The sequence below is a fragment of the Ictalurus furcatus genome, chromosome 8 (assembly GCF_023375685.1).
Source record: "Ictalurus furcatus strain D&B chromosome 8, Billie_1.0, whole genome shotgun sequence".
Lineage (NCBI taxonomy): Eukaryota > Metazoa > Chordata > Actinopteri > Siluriformes > Ictaluridae > Ictalurus > Ictalurus furcatus.
The window spans coordinates 13,144,306-13,168,370 of record NC_071262.1 but is presented as its reverse complement, the minus strand read 5'-3'; the positions used below and the strand labels follow the sequence as shown (position 1 = coordinate 13,168,370).

General features: G+C 37.2%; 3 protein-coding genes across 4 annotated transcripts; 2 read left to right on the top strand and 1 right to left on the bottom strand.

Moving 5' to 3' along the window:
* The first annotated feature begins 87 nt into the window (after positions 1-87).
* Positions 88-15,006, top strand: acsl4a (acyl-CoA synthetase long chain family member 4a). 2 transcript variants are annotated; one of them, XM_053630899.1, is made up of 15 exons: positions 88-179; positions 3,265-3,742; positions 4,407-4,584; positions 4,783-4,892; positions 5,068-5,206; positions 6,865-7,015; positions 7,103-7,226; positions 9,353-9,424; positions 9,524-9,663; positions 9,772-9,941; positions 11,189-11,263; positions 11,426-11,617; positions 11,831-11,945; positions 12,060-12,217; positions 13,349-15,006. In XM_053630899.1, the coding sequence occupies exons 2-15, from the start codon at positions 3,386-3,388 to the stop codon at positions 13,504-13,506; spliced, it is 2,139 nt and encodes a 712-aa protein (XP_053486874.1). In that variant the 5' UTR covers positions 88-179; positions 3,265-3,385; the 3' UTR covers positions 13,507-15,006. The 2 variants fall into 2 exon arrangements, with proteins under 2 accessions (XP_053486874.1, XP_053486875.1); XM_053630900.1 differs by lacking the exon at positions 88-179 and adding an exon at positions 538-2,207.
* Positions 13,870-18,505, bottom strand: nxt2 (nuclear transport factor 2-like export factor 2). The gene is made up of 4 exons (XM_053630901.1): positions 18,092-18,505; positions 17,899-17,985; positions 16,170-16,314; positions 13,870-15,342 (listed from the first exon to the last, which is right to left on the bottom strand). The coding sequence occupies exons 1-4, from the start codon at positions 18,104-18,106 to the stop codon at positions 15,158-15,160; spliced, it is 432 nt and encodes a 143-aa protein (XP_053486876.1). The 5' UTR covers positions 18,107-18,505; the 3' UTR covers positions 13,870-15,157.
* Positions 18,506-20,677: 2,172 nt separating this feature from the next.
* On the top strand, positions 20,678-23,203 carry psmd10 (proteasome 26S subunit, non-ATPase 10). Its single transcript, XM_053631860.1, has 5 exons — positions 20,678-21,084; positions 21,234-21,332; positions 21,425-21,571; positions 22,518-22,684; positions 22,788-23,203. The coding sequence occupies exons 1-5, from the start codon at positions 20,971-20,973 to the stop codon at positions 22,939-22,941; spliced, it is 681 nt and encodes a 226-aa protein (XP_053487835.1). The 5' UTR covers positions 20,678-20,970; the 3' UTR covers positions 22,942-23,203.
* The last annotated feature ends 862 nt before the right edge of the window (positions 23,204-24,065 follow it).

Sequence of the window (24,065 nt, the reverse complement as noted above, 5' to 3'; positions counted from 1 at the left end):
ACAAATGAGCAAGTCGACGCTGAGCCGCACGACGTCTTGCTGATTGGCTGAAAAATATGGAGTCAGGTGACGTCAGATTTCCGGGTTTTGCTAGGACGTTGAGAGGTAACTCTCGGTCATTCTGACAAACGTGAGTCTGAAGAACCGGTACTGACTGAGGCTGCTGTAACCAACTGAAGGTAATGTAATACAGTGACTCGTTTAAAATAGAATATACTATAAACTACAATATATTAGTCATGTAACAACCTGAAGGAGACTCAATATTTACTCAAATATAAATACTGAAGCAGTTTTGTGGGGTTTTTTTGTGGACGAGGAAGCGACTTAATGTGTCGCATTTACAAGCTAGGAAGGAGATTTACCGGCTAAAATGTCAGATGCTTGTTGATGTGGATCTGGAAAACACTTTATTTATTGCTATTTTACTCAAATGATAATGATAAATGATAGTTTTCCACTATGAGAGGCGGAAATACAGGAAGCGTGGCGCGGCACTCATGTGGTGGTGATGGTGGTGATGGTGATGATGATGATGATGGTGGTGGTGGTGATGGTGGTGATGATGATGATGATGATGATGATGATGGTGGTGGTATGTTTGTGCTTGTCCATGAGACAGAGCCATGCTGAAAGTCTTCACTGTAGTTATAGTGTGCTCACAGCATGTTTCACTTGTGAAATGATTGCTATCTCAGCACGTCCTGACAGACCACACCATGGCATGACAGAGCCACTGAGTCATAACGGAAGTCATTTGCTCCATTCCTAAATAACGTTATGCATTTTGCAATTTGTTAAATATGGGTGTGCTGATAAATAATGTTTCTGATGGGAGCATTACACCCATTTAAAGCTCCATGGTATGATCTTTGTCCTTGAATTGTGCCAACATGGCATTGATTCCTGGCTGGAAGAGATGGCTTTAAATAATAAACCTTATTAACCTACAGTGAGTGGAATGGGATCCAAGTTTGAGCCTGTAAATCCGGATGAATGTGTGTCTGCGAGCGTATTGGTGGATGTGATCAGTGTGGGGTGAGCTCAGGAGTGTCACATCATTGGCTCTCAAGCTCACGCTTCCTCACTGCTCTGACCAGGTGAAACAGGGTTAATTAAACATGCACAAGAGCATATAAAAATGTCAGATTTTTTCCTTCATATCCTCTTTTTCAGTCTTGTTCATTTTTTTTTCCATTTGTTTCTCATCTGATGTAATATTCATGAAGGTATGCATCTTGGATATATTACAGCTCAGATTTCTGTAACAGTGCATGTACAGAAATGGTCTCTGATGAATTATTTATTGCAGCTTAGAACAAAATGTTTAAGGTTTAGGACATTTTAATATAGTCATGGATAACCGTTGGGTTTTTGATGGAAGATAAGATAAGACGGTGCCTTAATAATCCCAGGAGGAAAATTCCTGTGTTACAGCAGCAGCAAGAGGCGTTAGACAATATAAGAAAAGACAAAATAGGAGCGAAAGGCAGTGTAGTGTTCTGTGCTTCTTAGAAAAAAAAAACCCTAAAGATAGGGACTCCTGTTTTCGATGGATCGCAATATCTGAAATGACCACACAGTGTCCTAAAACATTTAGGGAAGAGTTAAAGTTTAAATAGTTATAACGATCGATAGATACATACATACATGCATATCTATCCCTAAGGGAAATTGTTTAAAAAAAAAAAAAAAAAAAACCGTAAACGGAGATGTTTTTGGTGGATCATTCATTTTTTTTATTATCATTTCATTTTCATTATCGGTACCTACTGTGACTGTGTATGAATGGTTTAGTAATTCTTTGTAAAAATGCGTTTGTTGTATGCAAAAAATATGAAAACGACCTTTGTCAGTTCGTGCCAGTGCTGTGTACGTTTATTGTAGTTCTGCTACAAATGCTCTGCAAGTGCATTTTAATATTTTTGAATATAACAATGGAAGCACGTATATCAAACTATATATAATATTAGGGATGCACCGAATGTTCGGCAACCGAAATTATTCGTAATAAGTGAAAAGGCCGAACAATGACGTGTTTGATGACGCGACCAAATAGCCTGATAACCAGAGTTAGACGCGCTAATGTCACGACCTCGATGATGGAGCGCGCGCATGCACGAGCTACGTGCGCGTCGGATGTTTACTGTGCGTTTGTTTTATTTCTGTCACGTCGCGAGACGTAAGGGAGTAGAGTACGGAAGCAGGTAAAGACGTATTTATTTAAGGGTAGGCAGACAAATCCAGTATCTACTATAATACTCCGCGAGGTGTACAGGCACGCGAGCGGTATATATCCCCAATATAATCAGCCGTATAGAACCGAATAGAACCATTTTTGCATTCTTGTCAATGCACTTTTTAATGCACTTTTTAGTTGTATTCTTCAGAGTGTTCCATTCTTTCAGCAGTCAGTTATAGGCCTAACATAGGCTATTCAAGCGGGGCTCAAAGATGACCACATCAAAATATTTTTATTTTATTCATTTATTTATTTAAAGTTATATTGTGCCTTGTTGGTAGCCTATGCCTGCTGGAATGAAAAAAAATGTTCAGTGTTAAATAAATATTTTGAAATTGTAGTTTTTGTAATTGATTTTTTTTCATTGAAAAGCAAGACAATATAGTAAAAAGCACATTTTGACTATTTAATTTATACAATGGTGAAAAAATGGCAAAATAAATGGAAACAACACGAAAAAACGTGTTTGGTATTCGGCCTTCGGCTTTCGGCCAAGTTTTCATTATATTCGGCTTTGGCCAAGAATTTTCATTTCGGTGCATCCCTAATAAATATATATATATATATATATATATATATATATATATATATATATATATATATATATTACAGAGTTAACATTAGAATATTAAATTATTTAACTGTACAATTACAAGGATGGCTTGCTTTAATAGAGAAAAATGTGTCTGTGGAAGTTTTTTTTGTATTTAATTAACTGCACAATTTTGTTGAGTAAACAATCTTATCAGCTCACCATGTTCTGAGCCTGTTCTGAGGTCATGATAGCCTGCAGCTCATCACTGTATAATCATCTTTATGATGTGATGGTTTTATTTGCATAGACTTGGATGCTCTTTGTTTTCAGTGCTCTGCGATGCATCTTTAACAAGACACACGTGACTGATGATTAACCAGAACACAATGCCCAGACTGTCACTGAAGCAAAGTGTCAGGAAGCTTCACTGTACTCACTTTTTCTCATTTTTTTTTATTTGTCTGCTTTGTGGTTCTGTCTTTGTTAGGTCAAATTTTAAAGAAAAGAGGAAGTGAGGCACGGCAACTGCACAACCACATGACTTACATAGTATCAGCGTACTAAAGAAAACTCACTCAGATTTTGACCACCTCAGTCTCTAAACACCCATGACCATGTCCATGAAAATGGACCTTAGCAATGTCCTCCTCCTCCCAGTCCACATGCTGGTATGGCTGTATTCAGTGCTGAGCTTCCTTCCCTGGTATATCCTGTCGGGGGCCAAGGAGAAGATAGTCCATGCCAAGCGGCTCAAGGCTAAATCTACCAAAGGTCAGATTGAGGGACCCTATCGCTCTGTGGACCACTTCAACTCCCTGGCCCTGATGGACTTCCCTGGAAAAGACACATTGGACAAACTGTTCGATCATGCAGTGCAGCGCTTTGGGGCGTCGCACTGCCTGGGAACACGAGCAGTTCTGAGTGAAGAGAATGAAACCCAGCCAGGTGGCAAGGTCTTCAAAAAGGTAGATGTTTACACACACACACGCATTATCTTGGTCACGTCTACAGGCATCAAATGTCATAACCGTCTTTCAGAAAGGCTCCAGCTACCTAAAGAGCTGGCATAATACTATTTTTGTTTTCCAATAACGATACTAATAGATTTGTTTGTTTATTTATTTATTTATTTCCCCAATACAATACTGATAGATTTTTTTAATGTTTTTGGATTTTCCAATACAACACTGATAGATTTTTTTTTTCCAATAATGATACTGATAGATTTTTTAAAAATTTCTTTTCCAATAACATTATTGATAGATTTTATTCCAATAATGATACTGATTTTTTTTTTCAGATTTTAAAAATATTTTCCATTAATGATATTGATAGATTAAAAAAAATTCCACTAACGATACTGATCAATTTTTTTAGATGAAAAAATATATATTTCGGAAGTACTATACTTAAGAAAAAAAAGGACAGGAAAAACATAATTTCCACAAAACTGCAGTTTTTTTTATTCAGTTAAACGCTGATCTACAACGCAAATAATTATAATAAAGAATAAATATAATAAATGACTCTAATCTGACTCTAATATACCTAATCTGGGTATTGGATCAGTCCTGTCTCTAGTTTTCAGTTGTAGTTGGCTAAGAGAACTTTTTTCTTTTTAACTTATAGCTGATCTTGGGGGATTACAAGTGGATGACGTATAATGAGCTGGATGTTGAAGTTACTCTCTTTGGCAGTGGCTTGGCAGCACTGGGCCAGCAGCCAAAAAACACCATTGCTATATTCTGTGAGACGCGTGCTGAGTGGATGATCACAGCTCAGAGCTGCTTCAGACGCAATTTCCCATGTAAGGAGTACATTTATTCTCTCTCGTGCAAATTTTGCAAGAAATATAACAGACTGTTGCCCTGAGTTAAAACACAGTGCAAGAAATTGCTAGAAAGGAGAAGACAGTCCTGTTACTGACTGAATTGTCTTGTTTCATTGTGCTTTATTTATTTAAGAATTATTGACATACTGGTCATGCTTTATATAATTGCTACAGTGGTCACATTTTATGCAACTCTTGGAGAAGACGCTGTGGCCTTTGGTCTAAATGAATGTGGGGTGACTCACTTGGTAACTAGTATGGAGCTTCTGGAAACCAAGTTAAAGGTGAATTATTCTCTTCTCTCTCTGATTATTGTCTCATGCACAGAAACTTCACATACACAACTTTTTTTTATGAATAAAATTAGTTCTGGATTCTGCCTTGATGTGATGTTAACCCCTTTTTACAGTATATTCTACAGCAAAACACACTATATGATGTTGTATTATTATTGTGCAGGGTGTCCTTCCTCAAATCCCCAACCTGAGGCACATCGTTTACGTGGACAACAAGAGCCTCAACACTGCAGACTATCCAGAGAACATTCAGATTCACAGCATGCAGTCTGTAAAGGAGCTCGGAGCAAAGCCTGAAAACTGTAAGTGCAATTTGGGCAACAAAACAGTTACTTTAAGTATAGACTTTAACTATTTTCTAAAGCATCATACAGTATATTTAGACATGCCGAGAGTTTTAGCAATGTTGGCATCTCTGTATATTATACATCTTTCTTTGGCTAAATTTCAAATCAATCACTATACTCTCAAATCACACATTTAATACGTATATGTTTGAAGGGTAGTAATGTTTTAGAGAAGGATGCATCTGTGCTTTTTTTTCTTTCTTCTTCTTTCTTCTTTTTGTTACATGTAGATACCGATACCTACACTGATACCGAAATGAGTAACCATGAATTTAACTTTGACTCATGAGCAAAGTATAGACTCTGGTGAGAGCACGTGTCTCAGTGCTCGCAGAAATGAGCTCTCCTGCATTGTGCTCGTTTCTAACGGCAATACTAACTGAAACAGCTCTGTGCTCAGTGCGCTCAGCTGCCCTCATGCTCTCTATTAAAGATACTGCTTAAATGGCATGTTTTTATCACTTGTATTGTATGAAGATGCTGTAGTACCTACTCTTAATATTTTCCCAGAGCACATCATGACCATGTATGGAGCTAAACAGTCAGGTTCTTGAAGACTTGAAGCATTTTTGCCATAGCAAATTTGTGTAATTATTAGTGTAAAACTCATGATCTATTGATAGTATTCTGGCCCGTAGAAGCCAACAGTCAGTTTTTTTTAGAAATGGTATTTATTCACCAAAGTGCTGGTGAGGTAATACATTACCCACAACTTGCAAGATCTACCAATGAGAATCCATGCTGCTATAACCAAGGAAATAGTAATTACTTATTAGAGTATTGGTGTCTCTCACTCCATTTCTCTCCTACATGGAAGAAGAGAAGTGTATACACAGGAGAGGAAATCACAGCCATGTAGTGCATTGTAGGAAAAAAAAAACCTCTGCTAACCTAAACCCAATGGCAGAAATGAGTGCAGGTGAAGGTTAAATGTGTGTTCATTTACTAAAGTAAATATCAGAGTCCAATTTGTAAGGTTAATATAACTAATTCCAATCAACGACCTTTACTTGGAAATGTCGGAAATGTATTTTCTCTCTCAGCATTCAATTACTAATGCGTGCTCACTGTTATATGCACTCGCTGTCCACTTTATTAGGAATACCTGTACACCTGCTCATTTATGCAGTTATCCAAACAGCCAATCATGTGGCAGCAGCACAACACATAAAATCATGCAGATACAGGTCAAGAGCTTCGGTTAATGTTCACACCAAACATCAGCATGGGGAGAAAGTGTGATCTCTGTGACTTTAACCGTGGCATGGGGCATGATTGTTGGTGCCAGATGGGCTGGTTTGTGTATTTCAGAAGCTGCTGATCTCCTGGGAATTTCACACACAACAGTCTCTAGATTTAAAGAGAGTAAACAACCTGCTCTTTGCTCTTTTTATATACAATTTTATATGTCTATAAGATTTATTTTTTTTTACAGTTGAAAATTTATACATGTAATTTTTTTTTCAATTGTATTAGTATGTATTTCTGTATCTCACAGAATTTTTCAAGGTACATTTATTTGAGTTTTGTAGTAATTTGTGTTTAAGCCAGTGTATATCAACCCACTTACTGTCATTCAGAGAAAAAAAAACAATGTTTGTTTTACGTTGCAGTGAATAGGGAGATAGTCAAACCCGTCCCGTCAGACTTGGCTGTCATCATGTACACCAGTGGCTCCACAGGACGACCCAAAGGAGTCGTGATTGTCCATAGCAATCTCATTGCAGGCATGACAGGCCAGTGTGAGAGGATCCCAGGCCTAGGGTGAGTAGAATGTACAATACTTGGCCTTGCATATACTCATACCGAGTCAGTACAGTTTCGTTTGAAAGTGACTTTGTGTTTTTATAGCTCCATGGACACGTACATAGCTTATTTGCCCCTGGCCCATGTGCTGGAGATGACTGCGGAGATCTCGTGCGTAGCCTACGGCTGCAGGATTGGTTACTCCTCCCCACAGACACTCTCTGATCAGGTAACACAGCCTCAAACATAAAGAACTAATCTGTAACCTGCGATTTAACAAAAAAAAAAATCATTTGAAGTAAGGCTGTAATAATAATAATAACTATTTTAATAGTTCAATTCAATTTTATTTCTATAGCGCTTTTTACAATAGACATTGTCTCAAAGCAGCTTTACAGAAATATCAACATGGTATACAGATATTAAAGGTGTGAATTTATCCCAACTGAGCAAGCCACTGAGTGGCGACGGTGGCAAGGAAAAACTCCCTAAGATGTTTTAAGAGGAAGAAACCTTGAGAGGAACCCGACTCAGAAGGGAACCCATCCTCATCTGCGTAACAACAGATAGTGTGAAAAAGTTCATTATGGATTTATATGAAGTCTGTATGGCCTTAGGAGCAGCCATAGTCTCAGCAGTCTGGAATTAGAGAAGATTTGAGCTCCATCCAGAGGCAGAAAGGATCTGGATCTCTAGTATCTCCATAAATTCGTGTGGGGCTCGGCGAAAGGAGAGAGGGAGCAAAAGATTATTATGACTGCGAAGTAGTAGAACAGAATCTAGTCAGGGTAGGCTTGAGTAAACAAATACGTTTTAAGCCTAGACTTAAACACTGAGACTGTGTCTGAGTCCCGAACACTAATAGGAAGACTGTTCCATAACTGTGGGGCTCTATAAGAGAAAGCTCTTCCCCCTGCTGTAGCCTTCACTATTCGAGGTACCGTCAAATAGCCTGCATCTTTTGATCTAAGTAGGCGTGGCGGATCATATAAAACCAAAAGGTCGCTTAGATATTGTGGCGCGAGACCGTTTAGTGCTTTATAGGTTAATAAAAGTATTTTATAGTTAATGCGAGATTTTACTGGGAGCCAATGCAGTATTGATAATATCGGTGTGATATGGTCGTATCTAATAGTTCTAGTTAGGACTCTAGCAGCTGCATTGTGGACTAACTGGAGCTTATTTATATTCCTACTGGAACATCCAGACAGTAAGGCATTACAGTAATCTAATCTAGAGGTGACGAATGCATGAACTAGTATTTCCGCATCATGTAGTGACAATATGTTTCTTATTTTAGAAATATTTCTGAGATGAAAGAAAGCTATCCTAGTAATATTATCTACATGAGCATCAAATGATAGGCTGGAGTCAATAATCACTCCAAGGTCTTTAACTGCTGCACATGATGAAACAGAAAGACCATCCAGAGTAACCATGTGATCAGAAAGATTACTTCTAGCTACACGTGGGCCTAATAAAAGTATTTCTGTTTTATCAGAATTAAGTAGAAGGAAGTTAGTTAACATCCAACGTCTAATGTCCTTTACACAATCCTCAACTTTACTAAGCTTCTGTCTGTCCTCTGGCTTCGCTGAAACATACAACTGTGTATCATCAGCATAACAGTGGAAGCTAATTCCATGTTTACGAATAATTTGACCTAGGGGTAGCATATATAAAGTAAAGAGCAGTGGGCCTAAAACAGAACCCTGTGGAACTCCAAAAGTAACCTCAGTACGCACGGAGAAATCACCATTTACATCTACGAACTGATGACGATCGGTCAGATAAGACCTGAGCCGGGAGAGGACTGTTCCCTTAATACCAACAACATTTTCTAATCTATCAAGGAGAATAGTATGATCTATAGTATCAAAAGCTGCACTAAGGTCGAGTAACACAAGCAGCGAGACACAACCCTGATCGTAGGTCAGTAGAAGGTCATTTACTACTTTAACTAACACTGTCTCTGTGCTATGATGAGGTCTAAATCCTGACTGATACATTTCATGAATGTTATTCCTATCTAAGTACGAGCATAACTGCTTTGCTACAACCTTTTCTAAAATCTTAGAGATGAAGGGGAGATTTGATATTGGTCTATAGCTGGACAATTGAGACGGGTCAAGATCAGGTTTTTTAATCAAGGGTTTAATAACTGCTAATTTAAGTGATTTAGGTACATAGCCAGTGCTTAGGGAAGAATTGATTATATTTAAAAGTGGTTCAATTACTCCTGGACAAATCTGTTTAAACAAACATGTAGGTACGGGATCTAGTATGCAAGTTGATGAATTGGCTCAAGAGATTAATGTAGCTAATAGTGGCTTATTATTTATTTCTTTTCTGTAGTCTACAAAAATTAAAAAGGGCAGTAAGGGCGACTGCACTGTCCTAAAGCCAACGCTGATGGCGGCTGTACCAGTAAGTCCTACTATATTTTGTAATTATTACCTCAGTTTAACTTTATGGTCATCATCATCCTTATCATTATCCATTAAACACATACATTTTATCCACTAGGAAATAATGGACCGCATCAAGAAAAATGTCATGAATAAAGTGCAGGAGATGAATGTTGTGCAGAGGACCCTGTTCAACCTGGCCTACAACTACAAGCTGGAACAGATCAAGAATGGCTATGATGCTCCCCTTTGCAACATGTAAGAGCTCATGGATATTTGTGTGACATTGTAAGAAATGTTTCTATGTTGATTCAGATTTATGGTGATTCTATATATATATATGTGTGTGTGTGTGTGTGTGTGTAGGATGTTTAAGAAGGTGAGGGCTCTGTTGGGAGGACATGTGCGAATGATGCTGTCAGGAGGGGCTCCTCTGTCCTCTTCCACGCAGCGCTTCATGAACATCTGTTTCTGCTGCCCTGTCGGTCAGGGCTACGGCCTCACCGAGACCTGTGGAGCAGGAACGATCACTGAGGGTGAGAAGATCATGACAGGGAGAATGAGACACACAACCACTTTATATGTGTATATTAATCTGTTAGCAAAACAAATGCAGTTATTGTCAATTATAATTCACTAAGTTAGAAGCATAATAGAACAATTAGAGCCTGAACGTGTGCATTAAGTCAGGGTTAAGTGTTGTTACTACACTGTGATCGAGATATCATCTGAATAAAATATATATCTCTGCTAATTTAGCAAATGTTATGCAAATCGAATAAAAAATAAACTTATAAAAATAGTGTTTCTCAAACAGCTATAATTTTTAGTTTTAACAAAGATTCTTGGAAAATATATCAAGTGAGTAACAAAATATGTTATATTTTATATAATATTTTTCATAACTGATGAAAGTTGGACTCACTTTTGAATAGTACAGTCCTAGAAAAACAAAAGGTCTGAAAAGATGGCTATTTTATTGGATATTATGGATATTTTATTTATATACATTTTGCTGAATGCACAATACATAATTATAGCCCCGATTTTCTTGTCACAGCCTAATATTGAGGCTCTACAAAATCACCCTCATCCCCCACCACCCAGATACCTAAATGATTGTTTAAATAGAAGAGCCAAAATAATAACACCTAACACAACCTGATTCCTGGCAACACACAGTATAAAAATACCTATGATTATTCGCACGATACCTCCCGTTCTCTTTGCAGAACAGATAATCCTTGCCACCTACGTCTCCCTAACCAATCCTTCCTCCATGTTCTCTTATTTCTCCTTTTTCTTGTTTTTGTAAAAAAAAAAAAAAAAAATTAGTGCAGAAACAACCACCACAGCCAGTTGCTCAGGCTCCATATTGACATAGTTACATGACACACAGCTCTCATGTTTATTTTCATTTTTAATGTTTTGTTGGGCATATGGTCATTGTGCACCATTACGTTCCCAAAACAATACACATCAAGCGATGAATGTCCTGTACTTTGAGCAGTACATCAGTTCTGACATTTTGTAAGCTGTGCAATGTCCACTAAGGATTAGTTTGAATGAAGGAGGGGTGCGTCTGCAATACCACCCCCACCCCCCGCCCCATCCCCCCGGCCTCTGTCTGTACATCGCAAAATAATGTACTTTCTTCCGGAAAGGTATAACCCACATGCCAGAATACTACTCTCCAATGTTTTTTTTGTTTTTTTTTAATTTTTTATTAAACTGTTGAACTTGTTCTAATGTGACTCACGCCTCTGTTTGTCTTGGCTTGCAGTGACGGACTATAGCACAGGAAGAGTCGGGGCTCCTCTCATTTGCTGTGAAGTTAAAGTCCGAGACTGGGCAGAAGGTCAGTGGATGATCTGGATGAACATACCTGTCCTGTTTATCCCAGTGTGGTTCAGCACGTAATTCATTATAAAGCCTCTAATGAGTTTAGGAGTGTGGAAAATGTTGTACTGAAAAAATGTTCATGAAGGTCCTAAAGTAAAATGTATTCTCTTCCTTCCAGGTGGCTATACAAAGCTGGACAAACCTCATCCACGAGGAGAGGTTTTAATTGGAGGTCCAAATGTGACCATGGGCTACTACAAGTTTGACAACATGACCAGTGACGAATACTTTGTGGATGAAAATGGACAGCGTTGGTTCTGCACTGGAGATATAGGAGAGATTCACCCTGATGGCTGTCTGCAGATTGTGGGTGTGTGTCTACACTAGCGTTTACAATGGATAAAGGCTCATTTGTCCAAAAATGATGTTGTTGCTCAACAGTAATGGGTGGTAGTGCTAATGTACAGTAGCCCATTACACAAGTGTTAACTGTTCTTAGACACTATTGGTTATTAGCATTTCTCAGTGATGTATTTTCTCTTGTACCCATTTCATTGGTCATTTTTGTACCTCTAATAATTAGATCGTAAGAAGGACCTTGTGAAACTGCAGGCTGGAGAGTATGTGTCTTTGGGCAAAGTTGAGTCAGCACTGAAGAACTGCTCCCTCATTGAAAACATCTGCGCATACGCCAACAGGTGGGTTAGTTAAACAACTGCACAAGCAGTGTGAAATGTGAAAAACAGAGTTGCTCATTTAGCAGTAACAGAGTCACAGTTTATACGCTGCATTTTTTCCTCTTTGTTCTCCAGTGATCAGAACTATGTGATCAGCTTTGTGGTACCAAACCAGAAGAAGCTGACTGCTCTGGCTCATCAGAAGGGTATCGAAGGCTCATGGATGGACATCTGCAACCATCCAGTTATGGAGATGGAAGTCCTGAAGGAAATTAAAGAAGTTGCCACTTCAAGTATGTTTTATTATTATTATTATTATTATTATTATTATTATTATTATTATTATTGATTTTTTTAAAAAATAATTTTGCAAGCACTAACATTTTTTTTTTTTCTTTACCAATTCAAAGAATCACATCACCCTGTACAGTGTGTTCCAGATATAGTGGTGTGGAGAAGTGAACAATTTTCAAAACTGCAGCATGCCTCGCTCTTATTTTTCTGTTTTACAAAAGGCGTTTACATGACTTTGTGCTGTTGATAATAGAGGCTCTGCTTAGTTCTACCTTGAAATTCCGATATGCTTTAATATAAATAATTCAGTGGCCTCTGACCATGTAGATATATCATAAGTGAAAATCTCCCCATGAAGACGAACTAATTAATCACTCTTCAGGATAAGCACACTTTAAGTATTATTATTATTATTACCTGTCAGTGTACAGTATGTACAGTAAATTATGTAATCTTGTCAATTTTCCTTTGTCGATTTAGAATATGGAAGACAGAGAATTGAGAGATTCTTTAATTTTACAGAGAACAGTGACATAGTTTTTCTTCCATGGAATTTATTACAGCCAGTGCTAAGTTGCACACATTCCCACATTCCCTTTACTCTCACTGTTGTGCTCCTGCTTTCGTTTAGTACATATTCAGCTGTGTTTGGTTCAAAGACATGGAGGAAACCTTGTAACAACTATTTCTGCACAAAATCTTAATATGTATACTGTTTTTAGCACCTGCACCATGTACACCTATCTGTCACAACTGTAGTGTTTGCTTCATACAAGAGGCAAATGGGGTGAAACCAAAAAAAAAAAAAATCTTTTCTTTTTTTTTTTTGTTTATTTTTTTGTTTATTGTTCTTGGTGCAGAATAATATAAAATGTAATAAAAAAAAAATTGATTTGACAATAAACCACTGTTGACGCACAGTGAGTCATGGCTCACATCATCAAATAAAAAAAGCAATTGATATTTTAGATAATAATAATGATAATAGTAGTAATAATGAAATTGAAGACACTGTAGATTGTTTCAGTAACTACACTATTACTCCTGGGACACCCTGTAGAGAATTTTCTTCTTCTGTTTATTCCTTCCCATTCAATTATGTTAATCATGTTATTTTTGTGTGATTGTAGTTAAACTGCAGCGCTTTGAGATCCCAGTAAAAGTCCACCTGAGCCCAGAACCATGGACTCCTGAAACCGGCTTGGTCACAGACGCGTTTAAACTGAAGAGGAAGGAGCTGAAGAATCACTATCTCAATGACATTGAGCGAATGTATGGCCGCAAATAAAAAAACAGCCAAATACTATAAACCGTCATCACTCTGCTGCCATTCAGCTCATGCTGCATATGTTGTATACAGTACACATCATCGCTTAGTGTGGCACACACACACACATCCTGAGAATCTACTGTGCTGTTCTGTTTCCAAACTATTGGTCATAATACTGTAGATAATATCAGCAGATTTGTAACAGTCTATCCAGAGCTTTAGTCTCTTTGCTGTAGAATAGTTAGTTCACTTAGACGTGTTGCACAAGACTCGGTTAAAGGGACATTCAAATTTACAAAACAGAAATGCTTTCACTTAAAAACTGATTCGTGCAGGTTCTCAACCATATAATTGCTTTTAAAATGCCATCATCTTTAGCTGTTTGTATTTTTGTAAAAAAAAAAAAAAAAAAAAAAGATTGGTTTGTATTTTCATCTTTCTAGTACACTTGTGTAAAGAATCTGAAGGCAAAAACCAGTCGTTAGATACGAGACGAGGTTGTCACTTTACAGAGAGCTAGGCTGTGCTTCCTTTCTGAAGTGAGCAGCGTATGGTGACCTCTTTGTGCCTTCTGAGCAGTCTTTTTCAATAGCAGAGCGCTCCTGTTAGGAACTACGCACATCCACTGATGTACTCGAAAGGATTTGCAATGGCTCCATGACTGACCGATTATCTTTCTTTGTGTGTGAATTTCAGATTTTTTGGCTGTGCTTCGTTTTGCTTGCATTAAGTGGTTCTTCAAATGTTAATATTGTGCTAATTTATTGAATGACCTTGTACTTTTGGAAGGACTCAGGACTGTAAAATCATAGCCAGCAGTTATGAAGGGAAAGCATTTGAAACATATTTATCTGTAAAAACAATTGCTGAAGCTCACAATGTTTAACCAGTTCCCATAGCAGTCTGTTGAATATATTTGACAGTATTTAGTGACTAGAAATTACTGACTGAGAGTTTAGATTATACTTTTGTCTTTGGACATATTTTCTGTTTAAATACTGTTGCAATCGCTTGTTGTGCCAGTTTAGTATACACAGCCTACTTTTTTTGCACTATAATTTATTTGAGTTGCAGCTTCAAAAAAAATGCAGAATTCCATTTGAAGATTAGACACCAATCACCTTACAAAATATTTAATTGCTATTGAAAAACGTATTGATTGTTTGCACTGTTTATTTAATTTAAGTGTGTTAAATGTGTTGACATTATTTAAAGAGCAGCCACTGTACCAACAAAGACTATGTTGTTTGAAATGGACTGGGATTGTGTGTTCACCCTTCTGAAGGGATATGATATTAATAAAACACATAAAAAATGAATTAATTTTAAAACTTGAAAGACTTTCCATCAAACCTCAGGGTCCCAGCTTAATTCTTTGTAATGGACCGTTCGAAATGAACGTTAGAGGATCCCATGCATTTGCTTGAATGTTTCATGACACTCTTATTTATTCAATTTTGTGAACCACATTCTGTATGTAATATACATTGTGATAATTAAATTGTTTTCTACATAGTACATGCTGTCCACTGTGTGATTTTGTATCATATCTTTAATTTACAACACGCTTAAAAAAAAAGTTACACTAGCCGTGGAAGTAACAGTAACTCAGATCTTCCACATTGGCCTTTTTTTAATCATACAAACAGGACATGGAAGTCACGATCAATCAGCTTGCCCAGTCTTGGAAGCGAAAACAGTCACTTGCGATTTTCCACACTGGCTGGTCGCTGTTCGGGGACGCCTGAGCCGTTAACAGGAAATTCTGGTTAAAATATCTCTGTTTGCTCCCGTCGAACTTGACCGTGCCCGCAGTGACCACCAGCAATGTTGTCTGGCCTTGAGTCGCTTGTTCTGAAATATGGAAATAAAAGTTTTCAACACTCTGGTTAAACAAATTACCTACTGAATGCTACACATACAATCGTTCAAACTGAATTTTCACAGCCTGCTCCTTTGTGCTCTTGTGTACAGACCTCCAAAAAGCTACTTACACTTACTGGCAACTTTAATAGAAACAAGACCAGGTGGATACATTGTATGGGGGTACAAGAGTTCCTATTAAAGTGGCTGGCGAGCGTATTTATCAAGAATATAACAGCTCCTGATATTGCAGTATGACACAATCCAGAATGATCTGCTCTCTGGATTACTACCTGCGTCTGTTTCCATCTGTTAATGTTGGACGAGTTCTCTCAAGGTTGTCTGTGAGTGACATTATTTTCCACATGACACTAGTGTTAGCAATAAAAACTATAAACCAGCAGCAACAACAGATATGAGTGTTGAGTTCTGATCGACATTTTACTCTGCATCTATTTTTCCATGAAAAGGCAAAAATCAGCCAAGCGAAGTCGGCTATACGTAATGGAATTGTCATCAGACACTACTCTGCTATACTGTCCAAGAAAAAAGTGATTGCAGCTAGGGTTTTTATCAAAATTATGTCTACTTCAAGTCACAACCACGTTTGACCAATACATTGTCAGCATTATTTCTAGCTCCACTCACATGACTAAGTTGGGTTTTTTTTATGTTTGATACCTGGCCAAAAAAAGCAACTGAATTTAACACAAGTACTGAGTTATGGTACAGGTCACTTAGCAACAGAAATAATGACCAAGATAGCAGATGAAAGCAAGATGCCCTGTAACGATGCCATATATATAAAATGCACCTACCATGGACAGGCTGGCAGTCGAGTGTGTGCACCTGAAATTCACTTGAGGGAAGAGACTCAAAAAATTCTCCAAGCGCATCCTGTCCCGAAACATTATTCCCGTTCCACACCAGTGTGGCTTTATCCAGGTAGAGCCTTGTCAGGTTCTGAAACAGGCATAAGGCATTTTACGTCATACATACGAGATTGATGATGATCCACATGAGTGTTGTCACAGTGATTCACAGCGATTGATCCCCAGACTTTTGATAATCAGTATCAAAATACTGATTATAACACATTCCCTTCTATTACTGTCTCCCTGTTCCTTTTTTCCTAACCAAATTCAATTCCTTACTACAGTGGTTTTCATCAGTTTTGTGTCCTACTATGACTCCCCAAAAATTCCACAACCATCTCCCCTTCTGTGCTCCCCTTAAATCATAGTGCAGTACCTCAGTTTCTCCTTGTTGGGGACACAAATGCCATAAGTGTACTGAATGTACATGGCTATTATCAATGGCCTTATCCAGATCGATATACATTTATCTAATTTATACAACTGAGCAGTTGAGGGTTAAGGGCCAGTAGTGGCAGCGGTGTAAGCTAGTATGTTCAGAATTTTATCAATTACAATGGTTAGAAAATGCACAGCATTGCTGTCCAGAATTAACTATCCTAGTTTTGACTGTAAGTTTTAGAAGTACTAAACTGTACCCAATTTTATGAAGCAATACGATTGGTTTGTGCACACAAAAAAACTCAAATCAAGTCGTTATTCGCACAATATCGTCACTCCCGCATAGATCTCCGACACACATTCATGAGAGTACCACAACCCACGTGTATTGTGTTGACGCGAGAGCGTCCTCCTCTATGTCAAATTTGCCCGCTCTTGTGATACAGCACGACTCGGAAGCGCTGCACTGTTTACAGCAGAGGAAGAGCGACACTATACAAACTGAATTACATAGAACAATCTTTGCAACAAAGATGTCTGCAGATTTCGACAGAGAGGAGGACTTGCGTTTCTTTGTCCGCTTTCACATCAACAAAACACGCATGGGTCATGGTTCTCTCTGACGCAGAGATCAATGCAGAAGAGAAGATCATTTGTGAATAATAACTTAATCAAAGTTTTTTTGTGTGCACAAATCATTCGTATCACTTCATAAAATTGGGATTAAACCACTGGAGTCACACAGATTACTTTTACAATGCCTTTTATGAACTTTTTGGAGCTTTAAAGTTTTGGTTACATGGACTGTAAATGGAAGCGACAGAAATCTCCTCAGTTTCATTAAAAATGTCTTCATTTGTGTTCCGAAGATGAACAAAAGTCTTATGGGTTTGAAACATGAGGGTGAGTAATTGATGACAGAATTTTCATTTATCCCTTTAAAAATATCTTCCTAAGAAAGAACAAGTGGGGAATTTGACTTTTTGTTGCATTGTTGTTGTTTTTTTTTTAATTATACACACACACACACACACACACACACACACACACACACAGGGAGAGACTTTTATATAAAAATGTCGTAATAAACTTTTATTTTAACCACCAGCTCTTGTGTTTTTTTTTTTTTAATTATTGTTATGAATCAAATAGTAATAATATCATGATACCACGAAACCGTGATATTTTAGTCTAGTTACACTACCGTGAAAATGTCGCACTGCAGCACCCCTAATCCTCGTCTACTACGATTTAAATATGAATATGAATATGTATTATGTATTATACGCACTCTTCTTTTTTTGTCCATGCAGTCATAGTAAATGTTGACAAACTCCTCGGAGTATCTGCACGACTGATCCACGTGAGTCCTGAAGTCCTGTAGATTGGGGGGAAATCAGTTTAATATCGGTTAGTAGAATAAAACTGGACGTTATTAGTTTCCTAATTAGTCGCCCTTGAGAGGGGGGAAAGATTAAACTTACGATTGTTGAAGCCATGATGAAATGATGGATTCACGCCGTGAACTTCTCTCTGTGTCTTTATTCTCTCAAGATGTACTTACTCAAATAAATCCGACTAATCTAGCCAGCCCAGCGCATAATAAAATCCAATTTTAAACAGTTACACACAATGGGTTATATTATTTTTCTTCCTGTACCAAAACACACACCAAACCCGCTGCTCCTTGGAGAAATCTCTCAAATGTGTGTTCCCGTAAACGTTGTCCGTACAGTCTTCCTCTCGATATTTTAGTTCCCACTTGTCTTCGCCAAATTATTATGGGCAGCTTTTTTTTTTTTTTTTTTTTTTTAATTAATGCAGTAACTGACGATGACATTGTATATTTAAGGTTACATGCAAGTTATGTACGGGCATAAAGTTGGTGTGACGTTGGACGTTCGATATTCAATATTCGCAGATATGCGGAAATTAAGGGACCGTCTCTAAAGTTACATACGAAATTCTTAAACACATTTCTAACTTCAATAGCATTTCAAGGGAATGACTTACAGTCACACAACCAACTGTAAAGTGTTCATGTAGGTGTCAGCTAAAATGCACACCTTTTATAGTTTTGATATTTAACAAAATAAACTATTTAATCATATATATATATATATATATATATATATATATATATATATATATATATATATATATATATATATATATAAAAAATTGCCATGTATTTTATTACTGCATGGGCTCATACACAAAATATACCACCATGCAAAGCTCAATAGCATTTGAAGGGAATGATGTCACACAACCAACTGTAAAGTGTTCATCTAGTTGTCAGCTATAAGGCACACCTTTTAGATTTTTGATATTTGTTAAAATAAGCTATTAAATCATGTGTAAATTTTATATGAATTTCACTTCAGAATGGGGTCATACACAAAATATACCATCATTTAAAGCTCAATAGCATTTGAAGGAAATGATGTACAGTCACACAACCAACTGTAAGTCTTATGTAAGTCAACTGTAACTTATGAGAAGACTAGTATACTTACACAATGTAAAAGACTCGAAGCCTGTCATTTTATTCTTACGAAAATAATCGTTAAGGATCTGCAAGATCTATGCCAAGTCTCTGGAACACCAACAGGCGGGATAGAACATAATATTTTCTAAATATATTTCTACATTTTTACATTTTCAAGATGATACTGGAGAGCGCTGACAGTTTGGTCCAAAATCAAATGTTTTGTTTAATTTACTAAAGATCCGGTGATAGAAAAAGACACAGCATATCATTCAATACCCTGTACATTCAATAAACAATTAAATTCACAATACAATACATTCAATACCATTCAATACCCTGTGACAAGAAAACACATCAAAAAGAAATGGGCCTCTTCACACTAGGGGCTAAGCAGTCATGCTTTTTTTCTAATTTGTAACCCATCTTTGTAAGTACAGTATATAACAAGCTAAAAATATTACTGAAATCTAGGGGCTGCATGCATGGATTTTGCTTCTTCATCATGTCCTGCTAGGTCTACCACAAACACCTGGCTGGATGCTGAATGGAGATACTGTGCAAGATTTAAAAAAAAAAATAGATGAAACTAGAATGAAACTACAAAACAAAGTTTGTAGAAAAACTTTGAGGTTGGTTTGCAAAAGTCCGGGTTGGTTTGAAACCCTTGTACGGGTTAGTTTATATTTGAATTTTGGCGGTAGGTGTTTGAATAGTCTTGGCTCATCTGAACATTTATTCAATGTGATTTTTCAAGCCAACCAAATTATGAACATCCTCTGTAGAATAGAGTAATATAACAGTGTCTCATGTATATTAAAAAAGGACTATAAAATGTATTCACCAAAAATATCCAATGATTCCCAATGACATACAGGAAACTTATCATTCCTTCATAGTCATCAAAGTCCACCTGAAATTAAAAAAATTAAATAAAATAAAAAACTTATGACATTTCATTGTTATGTAACTGTCTTAAACTATTATGGGTAAATTCACATACTTAAAATCTGTATACTGTGTTTGTTTCTGTAAAACTGCTTTGAGACAATGTCCATTGTTAAAAGTGCTATACAAATAAAATTGAATTGAATTGAATTATTAAAGATAATTAAAGATAAAGATAATCTTTACCTTTGAGAGACTGTTTCGCCGTACTTCATCTCGTTCATGAAGTATAACACTCTCTGTGTAGTGATCACTATAAAAAATCCTGTGTCCCTGGTCTCTCTTATTCACCACCACTTGAAAATAGCATTGGATTGTCTAAGAACAAAAGATCAAAAATAATTTTTTTACTAAATATCAAAAACCTAAAAGGTGTACGTTATAGCTGGCAACTAGATAAACACTTTCCAGTTGGATGTGTGACTGTACATCATTGCCTTCAAATGCTATTCAGCTTTAAATTATGGTATATTTTGTGTATGGGCCCATTCTGAATTTCGTGAAATTCATATAAAATTTACATGTGATTTAATAGCTTATTTTAATAAATATCAAAAATCTAAAAAGGTGTGCGTTATAGTTGACAAGTAGATGAACACTTTCCAGTGGTTTATATGATTGTAAGTCATTCCCTGCAAATGCTATTGAAGTTAGAATCGTGTATAACAATGTCGTATGTAACTTTAGAGACGGTCCCTTAATTTCCGCATATCTGTGAATATTGAACGTCCAACGTCACGCCAACTTTATGCCAGTTATGTATCTGTATAGACAGTGGTGTTCATTAAAATATCTTTTTTTGTTTTTTGTTTTTTTTCATGGTTTAACAATACTTTAAATTTGAAATCTTGAAAGTTTCCATACCGGATACGTTTGAGTGTAACATCCGCTGTGAACACTACGGGAATATTGTGGGACGTTATTATGGAGGGCTCTGTGTCCAATTTAGAGATCTGTAATTTGGCCTACACGGGCAAAATTGAGCAACTGAAAAAATGTATTTTGTCTGACAGAAGTCTGGCAGCGAGAACAGATCAGGTGTGTGTGGGGAATATTAGTGAAATATTTAGCATGATGTAGTTAGCTAAATAGCTAGCCACTAATCCTTTCTGATAAGTTCATATTACTAGGTAGTTATTATTGATAGAGTCTGATTGCTTTCTTGCTGATTGTGTTTATCCTTACAGGACCACAGGACTGCTTTGCACTGGGCATGTTCAGCTGGACATGCACATATCGTACAGTTTCTTTTGGATCTTGGTGTTGAGGTGGATATTAAGGATGATGTGAGTCAGCTGCATTGTCACTCCTGTCCATTGCAATGTGTTAGTATGAAGTTATTGACCATGTTGTTTGTGTGACACCTTTTTATTTTCAGGCGTCTTGGACTCCTCTGCATATTGCAGCTTCTGCAGGAAGAGAGGAGATTGTTAAATCTCTGATAGGCAGAGGAGCACAACTCAATTCAGTCAACCAAAATGGCTGCACCCCATTACATTATGCAGCATCAAAGGATAAATATGAGGTAGCTTCAGAAATTTCAATGTTTTTATTCTTTTTTTTTTTCATTTTTTTTTTTTTCATTAAGTGGTTAATGGTTTGCTTCGCACCTCCTGGGTTGGGAGTCCGAATCCCGCCTCCAGCGTGTGTGCACGGAGCTTGTATGCTCTCTCAGTGCTTTGGGGGTTTCCTCTGGGTACTATGGATTCCTCCACCAGTCCAAAGACATGCATTGTAGGCTGACTGGTATTTCCAAACTGTCTGTAGTGTTTGAATGTGTGTGATTGTCTCCTGTGATGGGTTGGCACCCTGTCCAGGGCGTCCCCTGCCTTGTGATAGGATCCAGGCTCCTCAGGACCCTGTGTAGGATAAGCAGTATGGAAAATGGATAGATGGATGGCATATATACCATTTATTAGATACACACACCGTGTACCTACAATCATTTGGCACTGTATTTGGTTCACCATATAGATTCACCATATAGATGGTGAATCATATCTAATCATACATTCATCATATAGATGCTTACCGATTGTATCCCATCTCTTATTATGTACAGTTTGTTAGTTTTCCTCTATCACATCCATGAAAAGGAACCATCACTGATCCGGTATTATTTGGATACTTAATCTTTCTCTGCACAGCACTGACACAGTAGTGTGTGTGCTGGCAGTATGAGTGAATCGGACCCAGAAGACATGCTGGAGATTTCAGGCACTGTGTACAATATACTGTTCGCTTTTTATTGATAGACAGACTGACAAATTATGCACAATAACACCTGGGGTATAGTCAGTAGTTATAAATCTACACATTGCACTTATATGGTAGGTTTAGAAGATAAAATGGTCAATGAGTGTAGGAACCAGGTTGTTTTATCAAATAAGCTAAGTCTACTACATATGTACTGGTGTGTAACATTTACACATTCATGCCTTTTTTTTTTTTCCTTTTTTTTTTTAAAACAGATAGCCGTGCTTTTGCTGGAAAATGGTGCTGACCCTAATGCCACAGATAAACTAGAATCCACACCCCTACACCGAGCCTCAGCAAAGGGGAACTATCGTCTCATCCAACTTCTCTTAAAACAGAGTGCTTCTACTAATATTCAGGACTCTGAGGGCAACACACCTCTGTGAGTGTTGTCACATTTGCATACAAAAGATTTTCTTCTGCTATATCACTTTCACATCCGAGACAGAACTTCTATACTAATGGTGTCTCTCTTTTTTTGCCAGCCATCTTGCATGTGATGAGGAGCGAGTAGAGGCTGCAAAGCTCTTAGTCGAACATGGTGCCAGCATTTACATTGAGAATAAGGATGAAAAGACACCTTTACAGATTGCCAAAGGTGGACTTGGTAATATTCTCCGGAGGATTGTAGAAGGCTGAAGTGATTATGAGAAGGTTTGTGCGTCAGCTGCTTCAGGCTGGTCGGCTCTACAGATGCGAGGAGCTTCTGTCCCAGAGGATGGTGGACAGTGAACAAAAAGTGTTCATGAATTTAAAATAAAACAAAAAACTAGAGCCTGGCCTTGATTGTATGTGGGAGTGAAGTTTGAAAAGTACATGGTCGATGTTTTTGAAAGATTTTCCTCTTTTTTTTGTATTTGTGGTTTAATAAAATTTGCGCTTCTCTTCAACATTTAACACACAGGCAGTTTTAATCTGGGTTTTTTTTGGAAATCATGTGATGCTGATTACAGGAAAATGTTTGCAGACGTGCTTTATTATACAAGTTTGTTGTTAAAAATGAGGAATTTGAATTAGCACTGTTTACCCAAGAGTTGCGATAAACCTGATCTTCTCTCAGTTTTCGCTGTTTTAATGGTTACACATAACCAGTAATGATGGGTCTAGTCCCCAAGCTTGCTGAAACAATAGACACTATTTCTTTGTTCTAACAAACAAGTCATTTTCATTGAATAGAAACCCTCTTTTTAATTGATATCATCTTCTCTCAAAAATATATGTGCCAAAGTTATTATATATATATATATATATATATATATATATATATATATATATATATATATATATATATATATATATATTAAAATAAATATAAATTTTTCATGCTCAGTCCCTACAAACTCTGCTGTTCCCTTTAACCATGTAATGTTTCTCTGGGGTACAGGTGCATCTAAAAAATTATAATATTGTGGGAAAAGTTAATTTTTTTTTGTATCTTTGATCTTCAGCAAAATGAATGAATCTTTTTTCAAGTCATTTTGTTCATTTCAACAGAATGGGAAAACTAATTTTGCTGCTGGAAGTGGTATTAGTGAGACCAGCAGGGGGTGCTCACCCTGTGGTCTGTGTGGGGCCTAATGCCCCAGTATAGTGACGGGGACACTGTACTGTAAGAACAGCACCGTCTTTCGGATGAGATATTAAACCGAGGTCCTGACTCTCTATGGTCTATAAAAATCCCAGGACATTTACCGTAAAAGAGTAGGGGTATAACTCCAGTGTCCTGGCGAAGGTCCCCCTTTGGCCCTTCTCTATCATGGTCC

Coding starts and splice junctions, on each gene's coding strand:
- acsl4a (XM_053630899.1), top strand. CDS start 3,386: ATGACCATGTCCATGAAAATGGACCTTAGCAATGTCCTCCTCCTCCCA. Junction 4,585..4,782: donor CTTCAGACGCAATTTCCCAT/GTAAGGAGTACA, acceptor TAATTGCTACAG/TGGTCACATTTTATGCAACT. Junction 7,016..7,102: donor GAGAGGATCCCAGGCCTAGG/GTGAGTAGAATG, acceptor GTGTTTTTATAG/CTCCATGGACACGTACATAG.
- psmd10 (XM_053631860.1), top strand. CDS start 20,971: ATGGAGGGCTCTGTGTCCAATTTAGAGATCTGTAATTTGGCCTACACG. Junction 21,572..22,517: donor CATCAAAGGATAAATATGAG/GTAGCTTCAGAA, acceptor TTTTTAAAACAG/ATAGCCGTGCTTTTGCTGGA. Junction 22,685..22,787: donor TCTGAGGGCAACACACCTCT/GTGAGTGTTGTC, acceptor TTTTTTTGCCAG/CCATCTTGCATGTGATGAGG.
- nxt2 (XM_053630901.1), bottom strand. Junction 16,315..17,898: donor GCATGGACAAAAAAAGAAGA/GTGCGTATAATA, acceptor TGCCTGTTTCAG/AACCTGACAAGGCTCTACCT. Junction 15,343..16,169: donor CGACTGCCAGCCTGTCCATG/GTAGGTGCATTT, acceptor TCCATATTTCAG/AACAAGCGACTCAAGGCCAG.